This window comes from Lathyrus oleraceus, chromosome 6 (genome assembly GCF_024323335.1).
Source record: "Lathyrus oleraceus cultivar Zhongwan6 chromosome 6, CAAS_Psat_ZW6_1.0, whole genome shotgun sequence".
NCBI classification, from domain to species: domain Eukaryota; kingdom Viridiplantae; phylum Streptophyta; class Magnoliopsida; order Fabales; family Fabaceae; genus Lathyrus; species Lathyrus oleraceus.
Window position 1 is genome coordinate 130861296 of NC_066584.1, and position 25670 is coordinate 130886965.

The window sequence follows — 25670 nt, forward strand, 5'->3', positions numbered from 1 at the left end:
TCTAGGAGACAAAAGTATACAATAGTGCAACCTCTATAACACACTATTTGTTTCCCAGTTACACAGGACTGTTGCAAGGCACCGTCACTGTTTCCATGTGCCACTAGCCTACCACGAGACCCTTTGTCTCCCATATGTTATGTGTACCTTGCTTAGAAATGGTACAAAAATGAAGAGTTGGAGGGAAACTTGTTGATTCTTATCGGCCAAGCGTAATGAATATTCAAAGGCCCATGATCCAAAAATCCATAAAAATACTAGATGAAGTTGACTATAAAAGGACCTCTTGGTAAAAATGCAAGGAGGTTTATACTCATAGAGAAACATTTGGTAGAGGTTGGTGTGAGAGGAAGTTGATTCAGAGTGGAGAATTTCTCATATCCTCGTCTCAGTTATAAGCTACCAGTATCTGGCGTGATAAAACTCGTCTCTTGCTGATTGAAGATTGCAAGAAGATGAAGAAGTTGCTCTTAGGTTTTCATTTCTTTTTCATTATGTGTTTAAGAATGTTTAACTTAGGATCTAATATTGATGCATGTACTAAGCTCATCATGAGCTAAACTTCTTTATATTGAGCAATGTGAAGTTAATATAAAGTAGTCTTTTGTGTTAAAGGATGTGTTGTTAAGTGCTTTATTTTATCATGAATTATATTTTTATAAATCTGATTCTTTGGCGGATCAACTTAGAAAAAAGATGCAATCTTATTGTTGTGAGGAATCTAGCAACAAGTGAAACTCATGATAAATGTGATTGAAAATAGTAGAATATAAATATTCACTAGAATATTTACTTTAGGCATAAATAGCTACAATCATATATGACATTCAGAATTAAACTGGACATGCTTCAAAGTTAAATGTGAGGCTTGAGAATTTGTCCCCTTACTTTACTATATATGTTTCTGATGCTTTAGGAATATACCTCTAGATCACACTCTGACCTCATCTGGAAGGACATAACACATCATGTACACAAAATAGACAAGTTTTATTAATGGATCATTTCCCAAAATAGTCTTCATTACTGATTTCACTTATTTAAACTAAAGTTATTTCTGCTATTGTTTACTTTAAAACTGAACTCATGATAACCATCAACTATTATTATTTTTGCTCATGCTCATTCACAAAAGATTTCTTGTACAAATCAATCTAAGTTATTTCCACTCTTCGTGGTTCGATATCCTTACTAATATATCACTTTCTACTTTTAAAGAACATGTACACTTGCATGTGACACCACACATTTTAAAGCAACAACAACAAGTGTTCCATATTGATATTTTTAAGCCATTTTCACTAAGGATATTTTTAGACTAAATTGATATATTAACACCATACTAATTATACTAATTAAAAAAAATAATACAATGCATAATTTCAATAACACCATGATAATTGTCATATATAAATTCAAACAATAATGCAAATCTAAACATTATCATAATACATAATATGTTTAGAAAATACAAATAAAAATACCACTTTTATCAAAATACAAATACAAATACAAATGTTACTAAAATAAAAATTAAAATAAAGTATTGTTTATATATAACCCCTATTTCTCCTCTACCGCCTGTACCCCAAGGCATTTTGTGCCTTGACTAAGATGTCCCATACGGCGGCCATACCAGAATTGTCTTCCTTAAAATCTCCTTTTTCCATGGCCTCTCTCGCATTCATCGCAATACAATGACAAACCGACAACAAGTCATGGGCGTGGTGATCCCTAGCCTGATCATCTTCCAATATCTCCTGATGAGATAGTCTAGGTGGTTCTCTCGTTGCATCTAATGTCATGTAAGAATGTGACACCTAATATAAATAGTGGATGTAGCCCGGTGCAAGAACCTAAAGTTCAAGAGTTGACACCTTGTATGCCTCATATGGTACTAGATGACTATATAAATCAACGAGTATGGCATCAAGATCTCGACAAAGAATTGTTGGAGGAGCAAACACAAAGGGAGCTCTTGGAATAATCTGAAGATACCCTAACTGGCACATGAGTCTCTTAAGAAGTTTTTGATACATCAGATGCGACCTACAAGCCAAGCAACTAAAGTAGAAGGCCATGTCCTCCAATGGACGTGTCTGACAATTTCCTTCATACAGGAAGAAGCATATGTCATGTTCTATAGTGCAATCAATAAATACATGGATCAACTCTATTTCTTGATTCCCTATGTACGGGGAAAAGGTGCAAGCACATGGAGAATCCTCACTGAAGCCCATGGAAGGTTGACAGTCAGATATGCAAGGAAAGTGAGAGATGATACAAGTCTAAAAATGATTAAGATAAAATATTAGTAACTAGTGTAAAACTTGTGAAAATATTAGTAACGGTAAATATTGCAAATAAATTACCGTAAATAGTGTGCAACTTCCAGTCATTTGTCTTATTTTCCAAAGACAGACTTCACCTCATTAGGAATACAGTAAACCAAACATGTGGCCTCCCAGTTGTACTCGTGGATCCACTATAAGTCGATGAAGTATGTCAGGTAGATAACATCAACGTATGTTTCATTTTTGTCCATAAATGTTACTGTGCCAACCAAGTATGGGAATTATGACCTTAATGCACATTATTTGTGGATCAATACCTGTTTGTCATCACCTTCGGCGCTCACTTCCGCATCCATGTGGTATTTGTAGAGTTCCTCCAAGTATGAAAATAGGGCATGAGTGCCTCTCGTGGCATCAAGCTATTGTTGGGCCTCACCCGACTCAACTTCTAAATAGTTTACCATCAATTCAAGTGCCTCTTACTTGTTGATCTACGAATGATTTAATAATCTTTCCCAAATCGGAAGATGCATAAGGCATGAGATATCATCAAGTGTAATGGACATCTCACCATGAGGGATGTGGAAAGATAATTTCTCCTTGTGACATGTCTCTATAAAAGCCGCCAACATGTCATGGTTAATGGTCATGTATCCAGTGACACATAAACGTGCCAGCCTAGAGTAACCAACTACATCTTGAAACCATGTGTCTACATTTTGTTCCAGTTTCAAAATCTTCCTGGCATGGTTTACATGTTTTATAGTTTCATGCTTCTATAAAAATAAATATATCAACATCAGTCGCAACTCAATTAGTATGAAAAAATGTAATGTAAAAGCAAATAAATATACCTCTTATTCCTGCACATGCCTAGCAGTATGTTCAACATAGAGAGGAAGTAATGAGGTGTCATATGGATCTATAGGAAAACTATCAGGAACGTGAGCAGTAACAACAACATGTTCCTCCTGTTGGACTTTAGAGGTTTCATGGGCTGCATAATATCAAAAGTTAGAAGCCTAAGACACGCGGCCTTATGAAGCCTGCGATACGCAGCCGTGTGAAGTTTGCGCTTTTGTGTCAAACAAACTAACACTAAGTCATGGCCTCGAGCTCATTTCCCCATCCCTACGGAGGGACACATGTTGAGATACACATTTGTGCCTCAATCTATCCTGATTTTCATCCATTATTCTCCTAAAATAAATACTAGGAAATCATATCAAAATTAATGCAAGTAACATCTAAAGATGCATCTCCGTAAAATAGGAAAAGCAAAAAACGAAGATGCATCTACGTAAAAATGCGCAATTTTGTAGAAAAACCAGAAGCTCATCTATTGTACCTTAAACACCAACTAACGTCAATGGATGTCTATACAAGCTACCTATTTTGAATGTAACCACAACCTAATGAATTTTAAACAACCTATTTTATCCAATACGTGCATAAAAACTCAAAAGTAGAAACAAAATAAGAAAGTTATTGGTTGAGAGTTGTTGTGCGGAAGCTTGAATGGAGTGAATGAAATGTCTTGAAATTGATTGTGATGAGGTAGAAGTAGAGTTGAAGCTTGAAAGATGACCTTGTCGATTCTTGCTTACGAGCTATGAAGTGTTTGTTTTTGAAAGTATAGAAAATGAAGAAGGAATGTGGAATGTTTTGCTGCGAGGTATATCAATTAAAACTCCTCTTACGATGCATCTCCGTAAAACTCACTGAACATAAAACTATGAGTTTTCTAATAAGGGTTATAGCATAGATGCATCTTAAAAGATATTTTTGGGAAAAATGGAATGACTCATTTAAAAAAGCGTTATGGATTTGTAATTTGGATGCATCTGGATATGCAAATTCATATGCATAATCTAAAAGTTTTTGTGACTTTTTACCATAGTGAACTAATGCCCCGTGTAATAGGAAAAGTAATCCTTTTTTAAAAGAGACAAGGATGTAACTAACCCAAAACCATTAGAGTTAAGTCAGTTCCTACATACCCTTAATAGATAGAGTTATATTATCTCATCTTATTAATTAAAATATTTATTTATTAAATTATTATTAACATTCTCATTATTTATATGCTGAGATATTTGATATCTAGTCAAATATATATTACAACTTATTTACATTATGTAGTATTTTTGGTATTAAACCAATATAGTAAGTAGATCGTAAAATATTACATATATGAATAAAAATATCATTCAATATTTTCTCCAATATGCATTCATGAACTACAAATTGTAGTATTAAAAATTCAAAATGGTAAGTAAATTATTTTACAACCCTCTAAAATATTTTTACACGAACTGCATCAGAATAAATTATTTTACAACCCTCTAAAATATTTGTACGTGGACTCTATCAGAATAATTGTATAGTGTTAATATATGTTTAACCGGGCATTCGTCTGTCAGTCTTTTTTTATTACGTTAATGCGTAAAGATTTTTTACGATATTTTTAACATATGCCTCTTTAAAAAAAATATTATTTAAACATAATTATTAAATAAAAAAAATATTATTTAAACATAATTATTAAATAAAAAAAATGATAATTATGCATTTTCAATATATCTTAATAATTTACTATTAAAGTCCGAATAATCTAACACTAAAACAAAGTATTATCAAGACCAATTTAATAATATAAATGATATATATATATATATATATATATATATATATATATATATATATATATATATATATATATATATATATATATATATATATATATATATATATATATATATATATATATATATATATTATTAAATTGGTCTTGATAATACTTTGTTTTTGTTTTAGTGTTAGATTATTCGGACTTTAATAGTAAATTATTAAGATATATTAAAAATGCATAATTATCATTTTTTTTATATATATAATTGGCATTGAAATAATTGAAATAAGCATAATCGGCATTGTAATAATTGAAATATGATAAAACACTTAAAAAGTTAAATATGTAAATTTTTTTGTCTAGTTTTATATTATATAAGGGTCACTCTTAAATGACTAAGGTAGAGTGAGTTATAGCAAAAGAATAACAATATCTCATATATTTATTCTACAGAATTTCAAAACATAAACTGGACTTATAGTTTGGTTTCCTTCGCTTTGCCACAATTAAAAAGATCCAATTAAAAATCAATTTTGTACTAAATTTTGTCTAGTTTCTAATGGTTCAATTTTTACTCCTAAAAGATTTCATTAACAAAAGTTATGAGAAAGTCACTAGCAGAGTGTCATAATCACAAGTTGTAGAATTTTCATCCTACCTCTTTTCTAAGTAATCTCATAAGATTTTAACATTACTAAATAATATCATACATATTAAATATGTATTTAATTCACCAATGTTAAAAACATCAAACATGCCATGTGGACATTCATCACGTAAAAAGATTATTCTAACACTACTATGTATGCATCTTGATTGGTTCATAATCTCAATCTCATCTTGAATTGTAATTCTGTGTCGAAGCAGCTTGTTCGATAGAGCAAGTAAGTGTCGAACCACCTAGTGTGTTGAGTTGTGTTAGTGTGTCGAACTGTCGAAGCATGTTGCTTCACACAAGATTTCGACTTAGGTTTATTTTAGTAGTGTTAGCTATTTTGGACTTTTATAGTTTTTGGCTTTGACTTGAGGTCCAAGATAACATAAATCTATAAATAGAGGGAGTAACTCTTATTTTTGTAATGAAGTGAATAGAGTATTCATAACACTTGTAATTCACAGTATTTTGTAGTTGCAAAGTGAATAAGAAGTTTCCCACAGTTTGTGGGCAAATAGAAACTCTGCAAAATTTAATTATTCTTCTCCTTCATCGTTCTTTAATAATAAGGAATGAAGGAGGGGAATCCACCTTAGCACATAAGGATGATGATGCTTGATCCCTTTCCTTGCTCATCAAACTCCATGATTAACAGTGGCGGAACTGAGGGGGACGTGGGAAGGCCACGACCACCCCTCAACTTTTTATTTTTTTTAATTCATATATATTAAATTACTAAAACATTCTTATTTTAAATTAAAATTATTTTTTATTTTTTATTTTTTATTCAAAGTTAGATTAAAATACAGATAAGGTAAAAAAACGCATACCTTTCCTTTCTTTCTCATATGGGTTTGCTACCGGCACCGGAATCGGAACAGATTAAAGTGATCGACATCTAATAGGTAAAAAACTTTATTCATTCTTCTTTTATAAAAAGTAACAAATTAAAGTGATTACTTGATTTGTGTTTTTGAGATTTTTAGGGTTCTTCTTTCTTGATATATTAAAATAATTTATATAAGGTTTATTAAGCCAATTCATAACACTGTAATTTACAAATATAGTTATACACTGTAATAAGGTTTATTTAATCATTGTTGCTGCTAATTTCTAATAGTGAAGTTACCGGTATTTGAAAACGGATTAAAGTTGATTAATTAAGTTTATTAATTTTTTTCTCTTTTAATTTTTATGTTCTCTAAATTGATTTTTGGATCTGATATGATATTATAGGAAGAGTAAAGATAAATAATAGAAAAATTGATTCTTTTTTCAAAAGGAAAGCATGTGAAATTGAAATTGATCAGTGCATTTTGATGCATGTTCTTCCATGTTTGTACTTAAGCATTTCTTCTGTTTGCTTTGATTATTTTTATGTTTTAATGTGTTTTCATAATTTATTTTATTTTTGCACTTATTTAATTTTCGTATTCAATTTTCAGCATTAGCAGCTTTCGCGAGAAAAATCATATCTTGAGCTAGGAGTATCGGAATGAGACGTGCTACCAGTCGATGGAAAGTTAAGAAAAAGATCTACAACTTTTGTTCAGAAGTCGAGAGCTGAATAAGACTGTAGCAGGGCCAGAAAAGTCGTTGAAGTTGCATCATTAGTTTTATTTAAGTTTTGGGTCATTAGTTTTGGGTTTGAGTTATGTTTTCGATCCAGTTGGGTTGTAAACCAAATTCCTTGTTTTTCATATACCTAGCAGCCGCATAACATGAGGATTATCACTATTGACGAAATACTTGAAAACTTTGGCAAGAATTCTCATGAAGAACTAATCGATCTAAACAATTTGCTGTATTCGGGTTCCGATACCTTGAGATTTTAGTAATTCTTATTCAGGTTTTTTATTCCTTTCAATATTAATATATGTATTTTGTTTGCTTAATCCGATTTACATATGCTATATTGATTTAATCTGATTGATTGTGTGTTCCTAACTATAGTCACGATTTCGTTTGCTTAATTCGTTATCGAGTCCGTTTAATTCATGTTTGCTTAATTCATGAAACTTAATCCCGTTTGCTTAATTCGGATAATAGGAACATACAACTTATACTATCAATTGCGCTTGTCAGTTGATATTATAATCGAATAGGAATAGTTAATCTGCAGTCGGAATTACGATAGTCGATGATAGACAAAGACCGAATCAGTAAATTGTTGTTAAAGCTTATTTCAATAATCACTTATTTTAATATATTTTTTTAATTGAATCCTAAACCAACCAAAACCCCATTAATCGTTACTATCATTGGTTAATTCATTCAAGAATCCTTGTGAGAACGATAATCCGAGTCAATTTGTCGCTAACTATGTTTTGTCAAAAATACTCGTTTTTGATCCGCGCGCGACAGCGGATTAGTTACCGGTATTTGAAAACGGATTAAAGTTGATTAATTAAGTTTATTAATTTTTTTCTCTTTTAATTTTTATGTTCTCTAAATTGATTTTTGGATCTGATATGATATTATAGGAAGAGTAAAGATGAATAATGGAAAATTGATTCTTTTTTCAAAAGGAAAGCATGTGAAATTGAAAGAGAAGAGAGAGAGAGAGATGAAGAAATTATAATTCCGACATCCGAATCTGAAACAGTTCTTGAGAATCCAACAATTGAAGAGCATCATGATTTTGAAAATTCTTTGGAACGCAATCCTGGAAAGCGTCCTCCGATTTGGCAATATCCACCAAATCAAGTGGATGCAATACGAAGAGCTTATCTAAAATGGGGTCCATATCAAATTTATTTAGAAAACTATCCTTTGTCTGGTAACGAGGATCATCCGAGAAGGTTTCAATATACTTGGTTTAGCATATTTCCATCATGGTTAGAATATTCACCATCTGAAGATGCCGCATATTGCTTACCATGTTACCTTTTTAGCAAAAAACTAAGTGGACGTCCCGGATCACTTGTCTTTATTTCTATGGGTTTTAGAAATTGGAAGAAAGTTAGGAATGGAAAACATTGTTCCTTTCTTAAACACATAGGGAAGGATTCTTGCTCACCACACAACAATGCAATGAAAGCTTGTCAAGACTTGTTGAATCAAGATGGTCATATTAGAAATGTTATTCAAGTGCAAAATTCAAGTCAAAGAATGAATAATCGGTTACGACTCAAGACTTCAATTGACACTGTTCGTTGGTTAACACTACAAGCTTGTGCTTTTAGGGGTCACGACGAAAGTAGCAAATCAAGAAATCAAGGTAACTTTCTTAAGTTATTGAAACTTTTAGCATCCTACAATGATGAAGTTGCAAAAGTTGTGTTGGAAAATGCTCCACAAAATTGCAAGTATACTTCACATCAAATTCAAAAAGTGCTCTTGCAAATTCTTTCTAGTAGGGTGAAAAAGAGTATTCGTGAGGAAATTGGTGATTCCAAATTTTGTATCGTTGTTGATGAAGCTCGTGATGAGTCAAAAAAGGAACAACTGGCTCTTGTATTAAGATTTTTTGATAAAGTTGGTTTAATACAAGAGAGATTTTTTGATGTGACACATGTTAAAGACACCACATCTTTAACTCCTAAGGAAACAATATGTGATATACTTTCTCGACATAACCTTGGTGTTTCTAACATTCGTGGCCAAGGGTATGATGGTGCTAGCAATATGAGAGGAGAATGGAATGGTTTACAAGCCCTCTTTATGAAAGATTGTCCTTATGCATACTATGTTCATTATTTTGATCATCGATTGCAACTTGCATTAGTTACATCATCAAGAGAAGTCAAACTTGTTCATAAATTTTTTGAGAAGCTGATCTTTGTTGTGAATGTTGTTTGTTCTTCTACAAAGCGTCATGATGAGTTACAAGCTGCCCAATTAGAAGAAATTGCTTATTTGTTAGAGATTGATGAGATTGTAACTAGTAAAGGTGCAAATCAAGTTGGTACATTGAAACGAGCTGGAGATACTCGTTAGGGATCACATTACGATTCAATTTCTAGCTTGATAAACATGTATGAAGCAACTTGTTTAGTTTTAAAAAAAATTCAAAAGATAGAGGGAGTTATGCTACACGTGGGGATGCAGATAGTTGTTACAATTACTTGAAGGTATTTGATTTTATATTTATTTTGCACTTGATGAAAGAAATCATGGGAATAACAGATATGCTTTGTCAAGCCTTACAAAAAAAATCAAGATGTAGTTAATGCTATGAACTTGGTTCGTTCAACAAAACATCTTATTCAAGGTTTGAGAGAAAATGGTTGGGATATATTGTTTACTAAAGTGGTATCTTTTTGTGAAAAGCATGGTATTGAGATTCCTGATCTTAATGATGTTCATTCAACAACAAGATTTGGACACTCCCGTCTTGAAGAGAATCAAGTCACAATTCAACATTACTTTAAAGTTGAAATCTTTTTCACTACCATTGACAAACAATTACAAGAGTTGAATAGCAGATTCAGTGAGCAGGCAATGAATTTGTTAACTCTTTCTTGTTTTTTATCTCCTAAGGATGGATATAAAGCTTTTAGCATTGATACCACTAGTGCAGAAAGAAGATTTTACACCCGTTTTTTATACATATTACACCCGTTATGATAGGGTGTAAATTCAAAGGGTGAGATATGTATGAAGAATTTACACCCGTTTTAAAACGGGTGTAAAAAGAGAATATATTACACCCTACTTTAGATTTAAAAAAAGGGTGTAATTGGTAGATATATACATTAAATTTTAAGACATTTACACCCTATTTAATATAAAACGGGTGTAAATTGTCACCTATTACACCCTGTTTTAGATAAAAAAAAGGTGTAATTGGTAGATATATACATTGAATTTTAGGACATTTACACCCTATTTAATATAAAACGGGTGTAAATTGTCACCTACATACATTGAAGTTAAACGAATTTACACCCTATTATAATTCAAACGGGTGTAAAATGACAAATATTTACACCCTATTTTTGATATATCAAATGTAAAATATCTTATAATTACATTTAATTTTAACACATTTACACCCTATTTTGTGTATGAAGGGTGTAAAATATCTCAATTTTTTTAAAAATATTTTATTTGAAATTTCATTAAACCAAATATTTTTATATATTCCTGGATATTCAATAAAAAACAAAAATAACCAAAACAAACATTTCTCTAATCTTTAGAATCTTGCACCAAGTCATACATCAACAAAAATTGTATTCATGTAAGAAAAAAATTCAACCACTTTGTTCATGTAACTTGTACCAATAAATCATTCATGGAACAAAAATATATCTCTATATAAGTTTTTTTTAATCGCTTCTGTTTTGTCATTAAATCTTTCTTTTCCTGGTTCTCTTGCTCTTCAACCTTTTGCAAAAAGAATTGAGCCCAAAGTTGTCGGATGTGATCAATTGACTCTTTTTCATATGATGAGGTGTCTGTGAATATCTGCAAGTTCAAACATATAATAAATTAAACAACTACATGTTAAAACAATAATTTACATGTTTTTCATTAAATATATGTAATATAAAATACCTCATTGAATCTTTCAACAATACAAGCATCAATAATGTCAAACATATTTTTCATGACATAATATCCACATGCCCATCCGTTATCTTGTTGATGCCCCTGCATATAAACTCCTAGTTACATTAAAGCCACCAAAAACAACAACATCACAAACTTTTTTCCTTTTTCACAAAATTTGTACCAACACTAACTTTCTTCACTCGACATAGAAACACATACAATTTTAGTTGGTTCAGAGCATGTACAACTATAATTTTATCACCATAAGTGCAATTCAGTAATAAATATACTACATGTTTATAATGATAACTTACAAATATATCACTTGCAATTATAAAATCGGAATTTTCTTTTTCTTTATCTCATTTATAATAATATAAATAATCAAGATATATGGGCATTTAATACCTCTTTATAAATGGTATCTTTCAAGAACTAAAAAATCAAGCCAACACACCAGTATTCCAAGAAACGACAATATAGTAAAACAAATCTTACCATAATATTCTTCCAATTAGGCTTCTTCTTCTTAATACCTCTTAATAAATGATAACCTTCTAGAGCTCTGATAAAAGAGTTGTCAACGAAGTAAGTTATAAATATAAAGACTATGTGTACAAAAATTTAGTATAAATGATATCTCTCTATTTAGGCTTCTTACCCCTCCAATATGACCTTAATATTTTTTTTAGGAGATCTGTTTAATGAACAAAACCAAAAAATAATATTATCTTCAGGACAAATGACAAACAATTGCCAGTGATTGCTGTAAATTTACAAAAAAAAAGTGTTAGAATCAATAAAATTTAAATATTACAAAATAACATATGAAAAACGATAAAACCTTGAAGGAAACATGTACTTACCTATTTAGCAATGGTCCTAAATAACATTTTTTTGGCTCTCCATCCAACTTATTTTGTATGTATGTTTGAATAACTTCGGCCGGTTTTGTGTGAACTAGTATCCTATTTGGATCGAGAAACCCAAATAGTTTGTTGAAATTCTTGGAGATACACATGCGATGTAGATATCTAAATTTTTGAAACAAATATTAATTATATTTGATACATAAAAAAAATAACTAACAATAGAATATGATACTTACGTGCACCATAAAGACAAGATAGATGTGGATAGCCATTTAATACCGGAAGTTAATTCATTAAGATCCACCCTATCAATAAAAACTGAGAGTTCACTTGTTTCATGATCCAAATCTAGAGAGAATGAATTTTCCTTGAGATTGTTAATCTTTTTGAGGTAATCTTCAGAAGCATCCATTTTTTTAGTTAAATCTTCAGTAGTCATAACCTTTGAGCAACTTCCGTTAGTGCTCGTACCCACAGATTCTACATGCTGTATCAAGTGAACATTAATTAAATTAATTTTTTTCTAATTTTTAGTAGATTAATTGTATCCAGTTACGCATACCTCTTTTATAAACATCTCTTTAGGCCTCTCGGAGCGGAGCTCCAATTGCATCTGTTGTAGGAGTTTCATTCCTTGTTGGATTTGAGCTCTCTCCTCTTGCATCTCTTTTTGCATTTGTTGTTGGAGCTCTGTTCTTTGTTGTTGGAGATGTTTTTGTAATTTATGTTGGAAATCTATATTCATTTTTTGCTCCAAGGCTTGAAGGTGGGCTAGAAGGTCATCTTGAGAGACACCTCCTAAGGTGGAGCGTGAACTTTTTCCATAGAATTTCTTAAAGCCCACACCCCTAGGAGCAGTGCGGATCCGACCAGGGTGTTCATTTATTCCAAGGGCAACAGTCAAGATATCGTCACGCCCTTCAAAGACAATAGTACCTTGTGTATTTTTTTCCACTAACTCTCCCTAAAACATTTAGATACATATAAAAATGATGTAAAATGATTACTAAGTTATGAATGAAATTTAAATTTATCAATAAATCTTTTATTACTTACAATCTTAGATGCTACTAAGTTTGTTGCCTCAGATGTAAAATTTCCCGATGGCTTCTGTCGAGCCATCAACCATGCCTCATATCGCTTTAGTTCGGGAGGGTCAACCATCAAACTTTCATCACCTTTGGCCTCTTCAATCACTTTTTTCCTCCTCTCTTCCATTACGGTGGCCCTAAGTTTTTCATAACCACCACGAGACAAAATATGAGGGTGGATATTCTTTGATGCATGTGTCTTTCCTTTTAGCCTTTTCTCCTATTACAAATAAATCACATTAAACTAAACGTCAAAAACCAAATCAATTTAGATAACATAAAAATAAATCTACAAATTTAACTAACTTGAAAATCTTCTTTTTGTCGAGTCTGGACAAACAAATCCCAATCTTCTTCTTTGATAAATTTATACTTTTCAAATGGAGTTGTATTTCCATGCTTATCTCCTTTCCCAAATATATAGACATTTGAGAGCAATGTCTTAAATTGCTTCAATCGTTCCCCCATATAAACAAACCAATGCTTCCTAAATTCTTTATCAGTGGGGCAAGTGAACTTACACTTCAAAACATAAGGAGTGTTAGTAATTGAAGCAATTATAGATAATAACTTTAAAATAATTAATTAAAAATGCATACCGTGATATCGTCCCATATCACGTCCTTCAACTTATCGCTTATCTTTTTCCATTGCTTTTCATTTATACTAACCTTGCTACGTGCAATGAATGACAAATAACTTTTAAACTTTGCAGCATCCTGACCAATGGGTTGGAAGGTATCAGGATCAAAATCAATTTGGTATTTTTCACCATCAGGAAGTTTGGCAATGAAACGTAGCAATGCTGTGACACCTCTAGTCTTCTTTTTTTTTGGTGAAGAGCTAGATGGTTTATCCATAATTCCTGTTTAGAGAGAAAACAATATTAGTCAAAACTAAAATTAAAATGAATAATAAACATAATAACAATTTATTAACTAAAATATAGTTATTAGTAAAATATAGATGGTTTTTCTTGGTTATTTGTTATTATCCTCCAAAATCCCTTCTTGATGATCATAACGAATGGCATAAACATCATCAACTTCATTTTCATCATTAAAATAAGGCCTTTGTGTTGAAAAAGAAGTATTGTGATCAATGTCTAGAGTTGAATCTTCATTTTCATCACTATAATTCATGTTTCTTCTTTGGAGGACAACAGACCACCTAGTGTTCGAGGGATCCTTTACATAAAATACTTGTACTGCTTGAGCTGCCATGATAAAAGGTTCATCCTTATATCCTACCTTATCAAGGTCCACCAATGTAAATCCTAATTCATCAGTTTGCACACCATTGTTACTATTAACCCATTTACATTTAAAAATAGGAACTTTAAACTTAACATAATTGAGCTCCCATATCTCTTCTATAACGCCAAAGTAAGTTGTGGATGCCAAGACAGGGTTTTTATCCTTTGAACTAGAAAAGTGCATTGAAGAAGCTGTTATCATTACCCCACTATTTTGCATGGTACTCTTGTCATCCTGTGATTTTGTACAAAAAGAAAACTTATTTATATCGTACCCACTCCAACATAAAACATTAAAGCTAGGCTCGTATGCTAGAAACTTTAATGTATCAGAAGCATTATCATCATTCATAATCTTGGTTTTAAACCATTTTGAGAATGTTCTGTTATGCTCTTTCAACACCCATTTTTCAGTCATACGAGGGTTTTTAGCTTTGACAATGGTTTGATGTGTACTCAAGTATGGATGAACCTCGTCAGTGTTATTCAATATATACAAATGTGCTTGAAAAACTTCCCCTTCGCCCATATGCTTAACCTTTAGACGTGTACCCTTACCGTCACATCTTCCATCATGACGAGACTTGGGTAGTCCTACAGGTTTTGCATCTGACAAATAGTCTGTACAAAATTCAATGGCTTCTTCTGTGATGTACCTTTCAACAATAGATGCTTCAGGACGATAATAATTCTTCACATAGCCTTTCAATATCTTCATGTATCGTTCAAAAGGATACATCCACCTTAAATAAACAGGACCACACAATCTAATCTCTCTAACTAGATGAACAATCAAGTGAACCATGATGTCAAAAAATGAAGGAGGAAAAAACATCTCCAACTGACACAAGATAATAATTGACTCGTTTTCCATCTCGTCCAATTTATCAGGGTCAATCACTTTGTTACAAATATCATTAAAGAATAAGCACAATCTAGTTATGGCATGTCGGACATTTTTTGGCAAGATGCCACGAATAGCCACAGGTAGTAGTTGTTGCATCAAAATGTGGCAATCGTGAGATTTTAAACCAATTAGTTTGAGATCTTGTATTGACACGAGACTTTTGACATTTGAGGAGTATCCATTTGGCACTTTCACACCTTGTAGACACTGGCAAAATTTTCTTTTCTCTTCTTTTGACAATGTATGACACGCCGGTGGCAAATAGGTTTTGTTACCTCTTGGTTGAGGAGCTAACTCCTCTCTTATTTTCATCTTAACCATATCTAAACGAGAATTTAAACCATCTTTGGTCTTACCTTGAATATTAAGAAGTGTTCCGATTACACTATCACACACATTTTTTTCCACATGCATTACATCAATACAATGTCTTACATCAAGACTGGACCAATATGGAAGGTCAAAGAACACTGAACTCTTCTTCCATATATTATTACTTGTAATCTTTTTTTGTTTTTTTCCAAAACTAACACTTATGTTCCTCACCCGATGATAGACTTCTTCTCCAGTTAAGGCCTTTGGGGCAACTTTATACTCCTGATATCCATTAAAAGCCTTTTTCAATCTTCGATATGGGTGATTATGATTAAGAAATCTTCGGTGTCCAAGGTAAACAGTCTTTTTTCCTTTCTCTAATTGATGGTAGCATGTATCTTTTTCACATATAGGGCATGCTTTATGCCCCTTAACTTTATAACCAGACAAGTTACCATAAGCTGGAAAGTCATTGATGGTGCAAAATAACATAGCCCGCAATTTGAAAGTTTCATTTGAAAAACTATCAAATACATCAATTCCTTCATCCCACAACTTTCTTAAGTCATCAATCAACGGGCTTAAATAAACATCTATGTCATTTCCTGGTTGTTTTGGTCCAGAAATCATCATAGATAACATAACATGTTTCCTCTTCATGCACAACCAAGGAGATAAATTATAGATAATCAAGAGAACGGGCCATGAACTATGGTTACTACTTAAACTACCATATGGATTCATTCCATCAGTAGAAAGTCCAAGCCTAAGGTTTCTTGGTTCAATGCCAAAGTCTGGAAATAAAGTATCAACCTTCTTCCATTGCAAAGAGTCGGCTGGATGCCGAATTTTTCCATCACACTTCCTTTCTTCTGCATGCCATCTAATATTCTTCGCATCATTTAAATTACCAAACAATCGCTTAAACCTTGGAATAATTGGAAGGTACCATAACACCTTTGCTGGAGGACCCTTTGTGGTCACATCACAACCTTCATCATCACTCTTCTTCTTATAGCGTGATGTCATGCACTTGGGACATTTTTCTTTCTCTTCATTATCTTTCCAATATAATATGCAGTCATTAGGGCATGCGTGTATTTTCTTATATTCTATACCCATTGGACATAATATCTTTTTTGCCTCATAGGCCCGGTTCGACAACATGTTTTCTTCCGGTAACATTTCCTTCAACAACTCTAACAATTGTGTGAAGCTTTTATCTGTCCAACTATTAATCGCCTTCAAATTGAACAATCTTAGCACAGCCGACAGTCGTGTGAAGTTTTTACAATTTGGATACAAAGGGATTTTACTGTCATTGCAAAGAGTATCATGTATATTTGCCCGTTGAAAAGAGTCTTGTCCAATATCACGGATCATATCTTCTAGACGATCACCCATCTCTACATCAAACTCTTCTTTAGGAGAGGCCTTTGGCGCGTCAGACAATTCACCATGCCATATCCACTTTGTATAATTTTGACAAATCCCGTTAACTCCTAAGTGTTCCCATACGATGTGAGCCTCTAAAGGTGCAATATTTACACACTTAGCACAAGGACAGTGAAATCTTCCATTACTTTCAGGAAGATTAGTTTCAACAAATTTCAAAAACTCTAACACTCCTTTCTTATACTCCTCGGATAGGCGATTTTTTTGCATCCAACTACGATCCATAACTATGTAAAGAACAAAAAGAATTGTAGTTAAAAGATGCACTTACAAGTATAATACAACTAGTGTTTCTTATAAATAATACAACTAGTCTTGTGAGGAAACCATAATTTTGATCATAAATGTGTTAAGTTAGTGACAACTAAATTGACAACTAAAAACACAGTTAGCAAACTAATTTTACAAACTCAGAAGCAAAACTAGCGAACAACGCTGAATTATAACAAACACTTGGTTCTAATTTCCAAACTGAAAACTAAATACTATTGTTTAAGGTTGAAAAGATAATAAAAACCTTTCCCTGTTATACTCCTTTTTATTTCCTTTTCTTTTGGATATCATGCATCTCATTAAATAGTGTATTAAAATCAACATGAAAGGAAGTAAAAACAAAAATAAAAGTGATTCAAAAAAGGTGTTCAAAATGACAATCTGAACCAATGCACAAAACAATCAACACAACCAATGCACAAAACAATCAACACAACATCAAATATGCATATCAAGCTTGGTGAAGGTGGTTTTGGTTCTGTTTATAAGGGTATATTGAGCAATGGAATGGCAATTGCAGTGAGAGACTGTCGAAGTATTCTGGACAAGGCATAAAAGAGTTTAAAAATGAGGTTGTTTTGATTTCAAAACTCCAACACAGAAATCTTGTGAGGATCTTAAATTGCTGCATTCAAGGAGAAGAAAAGATGTTAATCTATGAGTATCTGCCTAACAAAAGCTTAGACTTTTTCATTTTTGATAAATCTAAAAGCTCAAAGCTAGATTGAAGAAAGAGGTTCGATATTATCTGTGGCATTGCTAGATGGATATTATATCTTCATCATGACTCGCGATTAAGAATAATTCAGAGACCTAAAGGCCAGCAATGTTTTGTTGGATTCTGCATTGAACCCCAAGATTGCAGATTTTGGTATGGCTAGAATGTTTGGTGGAGACCAAATTGAAGCAGTTACGAATCGTGCTCGCCCGAACAACAAAAATTGCTGCTTCTGTTTCTGCACTTATTGTTGGTGCAATTATATATGGTGTTACCAGCCTGGAAAGAATGAGTTTATTTATGGTATCACAGTCTCAGCTACAGCAGCAGAAACAACATGTTGGTGACCAAAGTCATTTATACGAAAGTTTCATCCTTCTGATGAGCAGCATGTAAATTCATCCAAGCCTGGGATTGCAAGTTCTGATTTGTCAAAGCAGTTTGGCAATATTAATGAGATGACAAAGAACTGTATCTGTTTTTAAAGTCAGCAGAAGAGGCTGGAGGCTTTGGAGATGCTTGCACCAGGTCGCTACAAAGTTCATTTGAGGAGGTGGAAACACTGTTCTTCTAGATGTTGTTAGCTACAGAAAACCATTTGTTAGCGACATACCGACCATAATTTTTGGAGCGGATGTTACGCATCCTGAAAATGGAGGAGACACTAGCCCCTCAATAGCAGTTGCTGTAGCATCCCAAGATTGTCCTGAAGTGACAAAATATGTTGGCTTAGTGTGTGCTCAAGTTCACAGACAGGAACTTATACAAGATTTATACAAAACGTGACATGATCCTGTTCGCGGCACTGTTAGTGGTGGCATGATAAGAGATTTACTGATTTCCTACAGAAAAGCAACGGGACCAAAGCCCTGCGAACCATATTTTACAGGGATGATGTAAGTGAAGGACATTTTTATCAAGTTTTACTCTATGAGTTGGACGCAATCCGAAAGGCATGTCCTCCCTTAGAGCCAAACTGTCAGCCTCCAGTAACTTTCATCATTGTACAAAAACGGCACACTATGCTGATAAGAAGCACTTACCTCATCAAACAGTGCACTGTGTATAGCCCAAAACAAACCGCCGGCAGTATCTCAGTCTGGACTACCGAATGCTCCTGAGGGCCAACAGGCATTCTACCGAACTCAGGATCCTGGCACATATACTCATCCGGTTCTTGAGACTGCTGTCATTGAAACACTGTACCTTCCTGTGTCTGCTTCTCAGATAGTACAGACACTTATTCAGATTGTTGTTAATATACAACCAACATTGATCCAGGACAGCTTATGGTCATTTTGGTGATGCAGTTCATTTGGATACTACATGCAGAGCTAACCAATATAGAGTGTCATTTGCTCTTTTTACTGGAGTAAACAGTCATGGTTAGTTGGTTTCATTTGGTTGTGCATTCCTTTTTGATGATTCTGAGGCCTCCTTTTGTGGCTCTTTAAGACATTTCTCATGGCAATGAGTGACCGACAACCTGTCTCAATAATTACGTGTTTCTCCTTGTGAACTTGAAGTAGGCACACCTGATAATCATGCATCTTCACCTGAAAATATTCGCCGTAGCTTTGACCGTGTAATGTCTGCAGATACATTTGATGATACAGAAGTCAATAATATCAGTTTGAAGATTAGTGATTCACTGGGAGATTTGACTAAATCTCCAACCACTAGAAGTTCTCATGTTTATGATGGCAGTGTCTCTCCTAATGATGTGATGGACGAGCGGTCGCTCGGTCATAATTTATATTCTTTTGAGGGAGGCTCCAAATAAAGGAAAGAAATATAAGTATTATGGGATACCAATGGAAACATTTTTCTCCTTTTTGAGTTCTGTTATAGTGTTTCAGATAATGATACCCATATCTCTTTACATCACAATGGAGTTGGTTAGTTTGGGCCAGTCATACTTCATGATTGAAGACATGGATATGTATGACCCTAGCTCTGGATCAAGGTTTCAGTGTGGATCATTAAATATAAATGAAGATTTGGGTCAAATACGCTATGTATTTTCAGACAAGACAGGAACACTAACAGAAAACAAGATGGAAGAAGAATTATGGGAGCTTCTTGGTTACTACTGATAATAGTTCAACAACAGCTGTTATTCCGAAACAGAGATGGAAACTCAAATCTGAAATTGCAGTTGATCCCAAACTAATGAGCATGCTGCATAGAAACTCAAATAGAGATGAAAGAATAACTGCTCATGAGTTTTTTTTCTTACATTGGTTGCTTGTAATACTGTGATTCCTATATTTACTAATGGTGGATTTTCTGGTTGTGGAACAAGTGAATCAAATGGATATGTAGAATGCATTGATTACCAAGGTGAATCCCCTGATGCAACACAAGGCTTACTGTGAAAATCATACTAGAACAGATCAAAGAAGTATGAAAATCCTGATGGATCAATCACTGCAAACTTCTGAACAACAGACGTGGTTACAGAAATTTCTGGGGTACGATTTCAAGATTGAATATACACCAAATAGCTTACCAAATAGCTTACCATATGCAGACTCATGAACATAAAGAACAGGCATGCTCTGTTAAGCAGGCTTGCGACAAATCCAACAATCCTAATATAAAAGAACAGGCAGGCTCTGTTAAGCATGCCAGCAAATTCCAATGAAAATCCCATCTTGGAATTGTCGTTGGGCTTGGGAACTCGCGGAAAATGCCCTAAACGTTCAATCATAACATTGATACTACAATTTTAAATGAAAATCAAACAAGAAGCTGAAACATACTCAAACTGTTTCAGCATTACACAATCTGTGAAAGAGATCAGAATAATAGAACCATACGAAAATATACAAAAACTGTTTCAATGTTAATTCCAAACAGAACCAATGCACAAAACAATCAACACAACCAATGCACAAAACAATTAACACAACATTCAAAATCAACCATGTGTTCAAATATTATAGAGGCAGTGGGAAAAAGATTTACCTGATTGTCTCAAACTTGCAAATCAATAACCCGTTGTTGATGTTGCGTTATGTTTCTATGGAGATGAAAAAACCTTCTTCGATGAGTCGTCGAGCAGCTGCTAGTAGCTTTCGTAAAGATCGTCCAGCACAATGGTTAAAATAATTTTGATGAGTAAAGATCGTCCAGCACAATGGTTAAAATAATTTTGATGAGTAGATGAATGAAAACAAACGAATAAATGAATAAAGTACCTTCCAAGCGAGTTCGAAACTGATGGAATTAACGATGAAACTAGAAGAAACCCAGCAAAGAAAAGTAAGAACAACAACGAATGAATCAACTTTAATATCCAAAGCAGCGTAAAAGAGAGTATAGAAAACGGTAAAGAAGAATGATGAAGCCGTTGTGGGTTGTGAAGATTTCCGAGCAATCACGTTCTTTGTTCCTTTTTCACTATTTCTTGCACTTCATCGATGATGAAAAGTTTCTAAAATGTGAAATGAAAAGAAAATTTGGAACATGAGAAGTCATGGTTATATTTTAGGCGGTAATGATAAATTGTACTTAGGGATTCCTAAATTTACACCCTATTTTAATATAACGGGTTTAATATAAATTTAGTCATTTATATTGTTATAATTATACACCCTATTTTTAAATATAGGGTGTCTATTGTTATATTAATATTCCAAAATTTACACTCTATTTTAATATAACGGGTTTAATATAAATTTAGTCATTTATATTGTTATAATTATACACCCTATTTTTAAATATAGGGTGTCTATTGTTATATATTAATATTAAAATTTATTATTTTTTTAAGAAAATTTAAGATTAAACAAATAAGAATAATAAAAGTTATTGTTTAAGGCACGAATATTTTATTTTTATTTTTAAATTTACACCCTTTTTTTGAATATCAGGTGTAATATAGAGTTGATAATAAATAATATTTGAATTTACACCCGTTATTTAAAAATAGGGTGTCTATTGTTACGTACTAAAATTCAAAATAAGACTTTATTTACAAAACTGCCACCGCATTTGCTTTTTACACCCGTTTTTTGTAAAACGGGTGTAAATTTACAAATTATATTATTCTTTTTGTACTAGTGTACTATTTGTTCTTTAGTTGAAAAATATTATCCTATGTATTTTAGTGATCAAGAGAAGAATAATTTGCAATTTCAACTCCAACATTTTCTATTTGTTGCTCGTCAAGCATCAAACTTGAATAATTTATCAACTATTCAAGAACTATGTTCATGTTTGGTTGCATCTGGATAGGCTGAAACTTACTTCTTGATTGATAGACTACTTCGTCTTATCATGATTCTTCCCGTTTCTACGGCCACAACTGAGAGGTCTTTTTCAGCAATGAAAATTATTAAGATTAAGTTGAGAAACAAGATGGATGATGGGTTTCTTGGAGATAGCATGACAATATATATTGAAAGGGAGATTAGTGCATGCATTAGTTCGGAGTCAATTATTGACGATTTCAAATCACTCGGAACGCGTAAAGCATTACTTTAAGGTAGTTTTAAGTCATGTAATTTAAATTTTTAGTAATTAACTTTGTATTTATTTTAACTTTAATGTTTTATTTAAAATACTATTTACATTTTATTTATAATCTTTATTTTACGTTAGCGGTCATCCCAAATTTTTTTATCTGGCTCCGCCACTGATAATTAATGATTCACCCATTTATTTCTTTTATGAATTCTCAAGCAAATGATCCTTTAGAAGCGGTTGATTGATGCTCAATAGTTATTTTTAGAGTTTATTTATTATCTTTTGAGAAGGAGAAAATATGATTGTTAGAAGGGAGGAGACATAAATTAGGAATGGAAAGGTAGGAAGAGAACTTGCCTTGCTGGAATCTAACATGAAATTTAGTTTTTCTCATTGCATGCAAGATTTTTTAAGCTGGATTTTCTTCTTCACTTCTTCAAAAATGTGTAGCTTTCCTTTATTCAACTCTAATTCAAAATTTTGGCTTCAAAATGACATGTGTACCATCAAAGGCAAAGTCTAAAACCCTTTTTCATAACACAATCCTTAATTGGTCTTTTCCTCGCTAATTATGATTTTAGTGAATTAAAGTCTTATTTATCATTTTAAGCCATATACTTAAAATTTTATATAATATTTGAAAAATAACTAAAATATCGTTCAGGTGAAATGACCATTTTTTTTCTCCACTTTAATTAATGAAATTATATGTATGTCATTTTCCTTCAAACATAACTTAAATGGGTCAGAAAATTAAAAGTGTAATTAATTGATTAATATTTAAGGATTATGATACATTAGTTTTTATGAAATGACTTAGTTACCTTATACGGTAAAAAGTCTATTTTATGTTTTATCCATACTAGTCTTCAAAATATTAATAAGTATTCTTTTATTTAATTATAATTATAATTATAATTATTTATGTAATAAACTTTGTGATATGCAATTATATGTCCGTCTAAATGTTTCTGTAATGCGCACACGTGAAAAATTATAAAATAATATTTTTTTCATTTTGATTTTAAGTTAAATTATTATGTAATATGAAAATATTACATTCTCAAACATGGGTATGATTATTGTGTAATGCTCAATCAAATTCCTGATCAAGATTATATTGCTATTTTTTTTATTAGCGTTGATAAATGTTGATACATACTCTATCTATATTAATGTTTCCTAATTGCAATACAAAATTAATTTAGTCATATAGAATAAACAAATTAATTTAGTCATATAAAATAAACATCTTCAATAATTATTAAAGATATTTCTCTCATAAATTGTAAAAAAAAAAAAATCAACCATTCATTTCTACGCTGTATTTGAGGTTTAGCTTATAGTTTACATAATTTCTTAAGGAGAGTAAAGTAAAATAAAAATAAGTATTAAAGAATCATTTAATTTTATGAAGTCGTATGGTGTGTTTTAATTTTAGAAAAATGATAAATTATAATTATATCTTTTGTACAATAGTGTCATAATCGTAATGACAACCACCACCTCGTGATAGTTGTTTCATATATTGGTTCTTGCATTCATGATATTTATTTGCATTGAACCATAAACAATTTGGTGTGAATAGTCTTGTATTATTGTAAAGAAGTCAATTATGGTGGATAGTTTTGTGTTATAGTGAAATGACCAATCACGAATACTTTTATATTTTGGAGAGAGAGAATTGCATTTACATTTTTTTTAACTTCTAAGTAGTTATTGAAATGGTAAATTACTAAATTGTATGCGGCTACATAATAAACTTTAAATTAGTAAAGGATAACTTTGGAATAGAAAAAAAGTTTACACCAAAAGAATGTTTTTTCTTTATATATTATTTGTCGAGTTTCGCCTCTTCCTCCTTTATCCATCATCACATCATTCTTGACGGTAAACATCCTTCCCCGCTAAGATTCCTTTTCTCTTATTATCACCCACCTCTCCTTTTCTTTCTCACCCCCACCTTCTCTTCTCATCACCTAGGTACTATTTCATCTCCTTCATAATTTATCTTTACTCTAACTATTTTTTTCTTTTTATAAATTTCCTTATCGCAACTCATTTCACCTATTTAAAACCATAGTTTGTTAATTTAATCCACCTCAAAAACGATACAAAGCCAAAAATAATAATAAAAAAATTATCTGTAATTTCAATTTTTTTCCTCTGATTTCTCTCTCTCTTTTCCCTTTAAATTATTGTAGCTATAGAGAATTCTCTTGAATTCACGTTTCCTCAAAGAAGAAAATCAACAGATCAGATCCAATCCAGATTCATCGATGGCGGAAGAACAACCGTGTCAAGCTCCTGAAGGTCACCGTCTTTGCGCCAACAACTGCGGCATCCTCGGTAATCCGGCAACCATGAACCTCTGCTCGAAATGCTACGGTGATATCCGATTGAAGAATCAACAAGACACTTCCACCAAATCCACCATCGAAAACGCTCTCTCATCATATTCCTCCGTCGCATCCGTCACCACACCGCCTCTTTTGACGTCAGAGCCAACCGTTGTTTCGACGCCGATTTTAACAGAGATCACGTCGAGTTCTGTAACAACCGGTTCGGTTGGTTCTGTTTCTATTACGGTTCCACCGAACCGATGTTTGAGTTGTAGAAAGCGCGTGGGGTTAACCGGGTTTAAGTGTAAGTGCGGGTCGATGTTTTGTGGGACCCATAGGTACCCGGAGAGACACGGGTGTGGGTTTGATTTTAAGACGGTGGGGAGAGAGGAAATAGCGCGAGCGAACCCTTTGATAAGAGCGGAGAAACTACAGAGGATTTGATTCGATCTTAGCCGTTGGATGAGATGTGGGACGGTGTGTTTGTATTAGATGATTGCGGCCGTCCACGTGGACCGCCAGGAAATGATATCACATTGATATATGATTATTATTATTATATGTAAAATGTATGATTTTTCTGATAATGATTTTATGATTTAAGATTACAACAGGTTTGTCTTTGTCTTGAATAATTTTGATTTATTGTGAGTAAAGTTGGTGTTATGAAATCAAGGAAAAAAAGTAATTTCTACGGGTATATCTGTCATTATAAGTTACCCTTGTCATTATAAGTGACAAGGGACGTGGTCTAAGATTAATACTAGAAACAATGAATTCAATCCATACCAAAGAAAGTGATAATGGCAGCAAAAAGGCATCTTTTTGGAAGAGTTTGGTGTCCAAAAAATAATATCATAAGATTTGCAAGTTACATGTTAGAACCTTC

At 32.6% G+C, this 25670-nt stretch overlaps 3 protein-coding genes and 1 long non-coding RNA gene across 4 annotated transcripts; 1 reads left to right on the plus strand and 3 right to left on the minus strand.

Annotated features, from left to right (window-relative positions):
* Window positions 1-10796: 10796 nt before the first annotated feature.
* On the minus strand, window positions 10797-11756 carry LOC127092906 (uncharacterized). The gene is made up of 3 exons (XR_007792325.1): window positions 11579-11756; window positions 11084-11179; window positions 10797-10993 (listed from the first exon to the last, which is right to left on the minus strand). It is a non-coding gene; the product is annotated as an uncharacterized LOC127092906 (long non-coding RNA).
* Window positions 11757-11927: 171 nt separating this feature from the next.
* On the minus strand, window positions 11928-13903 carry LOC127094392 (uncharacterized). Its single transcript, XM_051033234.1, has 6 exons — window positions 13643-13903; window positions 13350-13565; window positions 13009-13263; window positions 12515-12916; window positions 12189-12439; window positions 11928-12114 (listed from the first exon to the last, which is right to left on the minus strand). Exons 1-6 carry the CDS (start codon window positions 13901-13903, stop codon window positions 11943-11945), a joined length of 1557 nt encoding a protein of 518 aa, XP_050889191.1. The 3' UTR covers window positions 11928-11942.
* Window positions 13904-14023: 120 nt separating this feature from the next.
* LOC127094394 (uncharacterized) lies at window positions 14024-17200 on the minus strand. The gene has a single exon (XM_051033235.1). It carries the CDS (start codon window positions 17198-17200, stop codon window positions 14024-14026), a length of 3177 nt encoding a protein of 1058 aa, XP_050889192.1.
* Window positions 17201-24263: 7063 nt separating this feature from the next.
* LOC127093201 (zinc finger A20 and AN1 domain-containing stress-associated protein 6) lies at window positions 24264-25394 on the plus strand. Its single transcript, XM_051032101.1, has 2 exons — window positions 24264-24422; window positions 24644-25394. The coding sequence occupies exon 2, from the start codon at window positions 24719-24721 to the stop codon at window positions 25223-25225; it is 507 nt and encodes a 168-aa protein (XP_050888058.1). The 5' UTR covers window positions 24264-24422; window positions 24644-24718; the 3' UTR covers window positions 25226-25394.
* The last annotated feature ends 276 nt before the right edge of the window (window positions 25395-25670 follow it).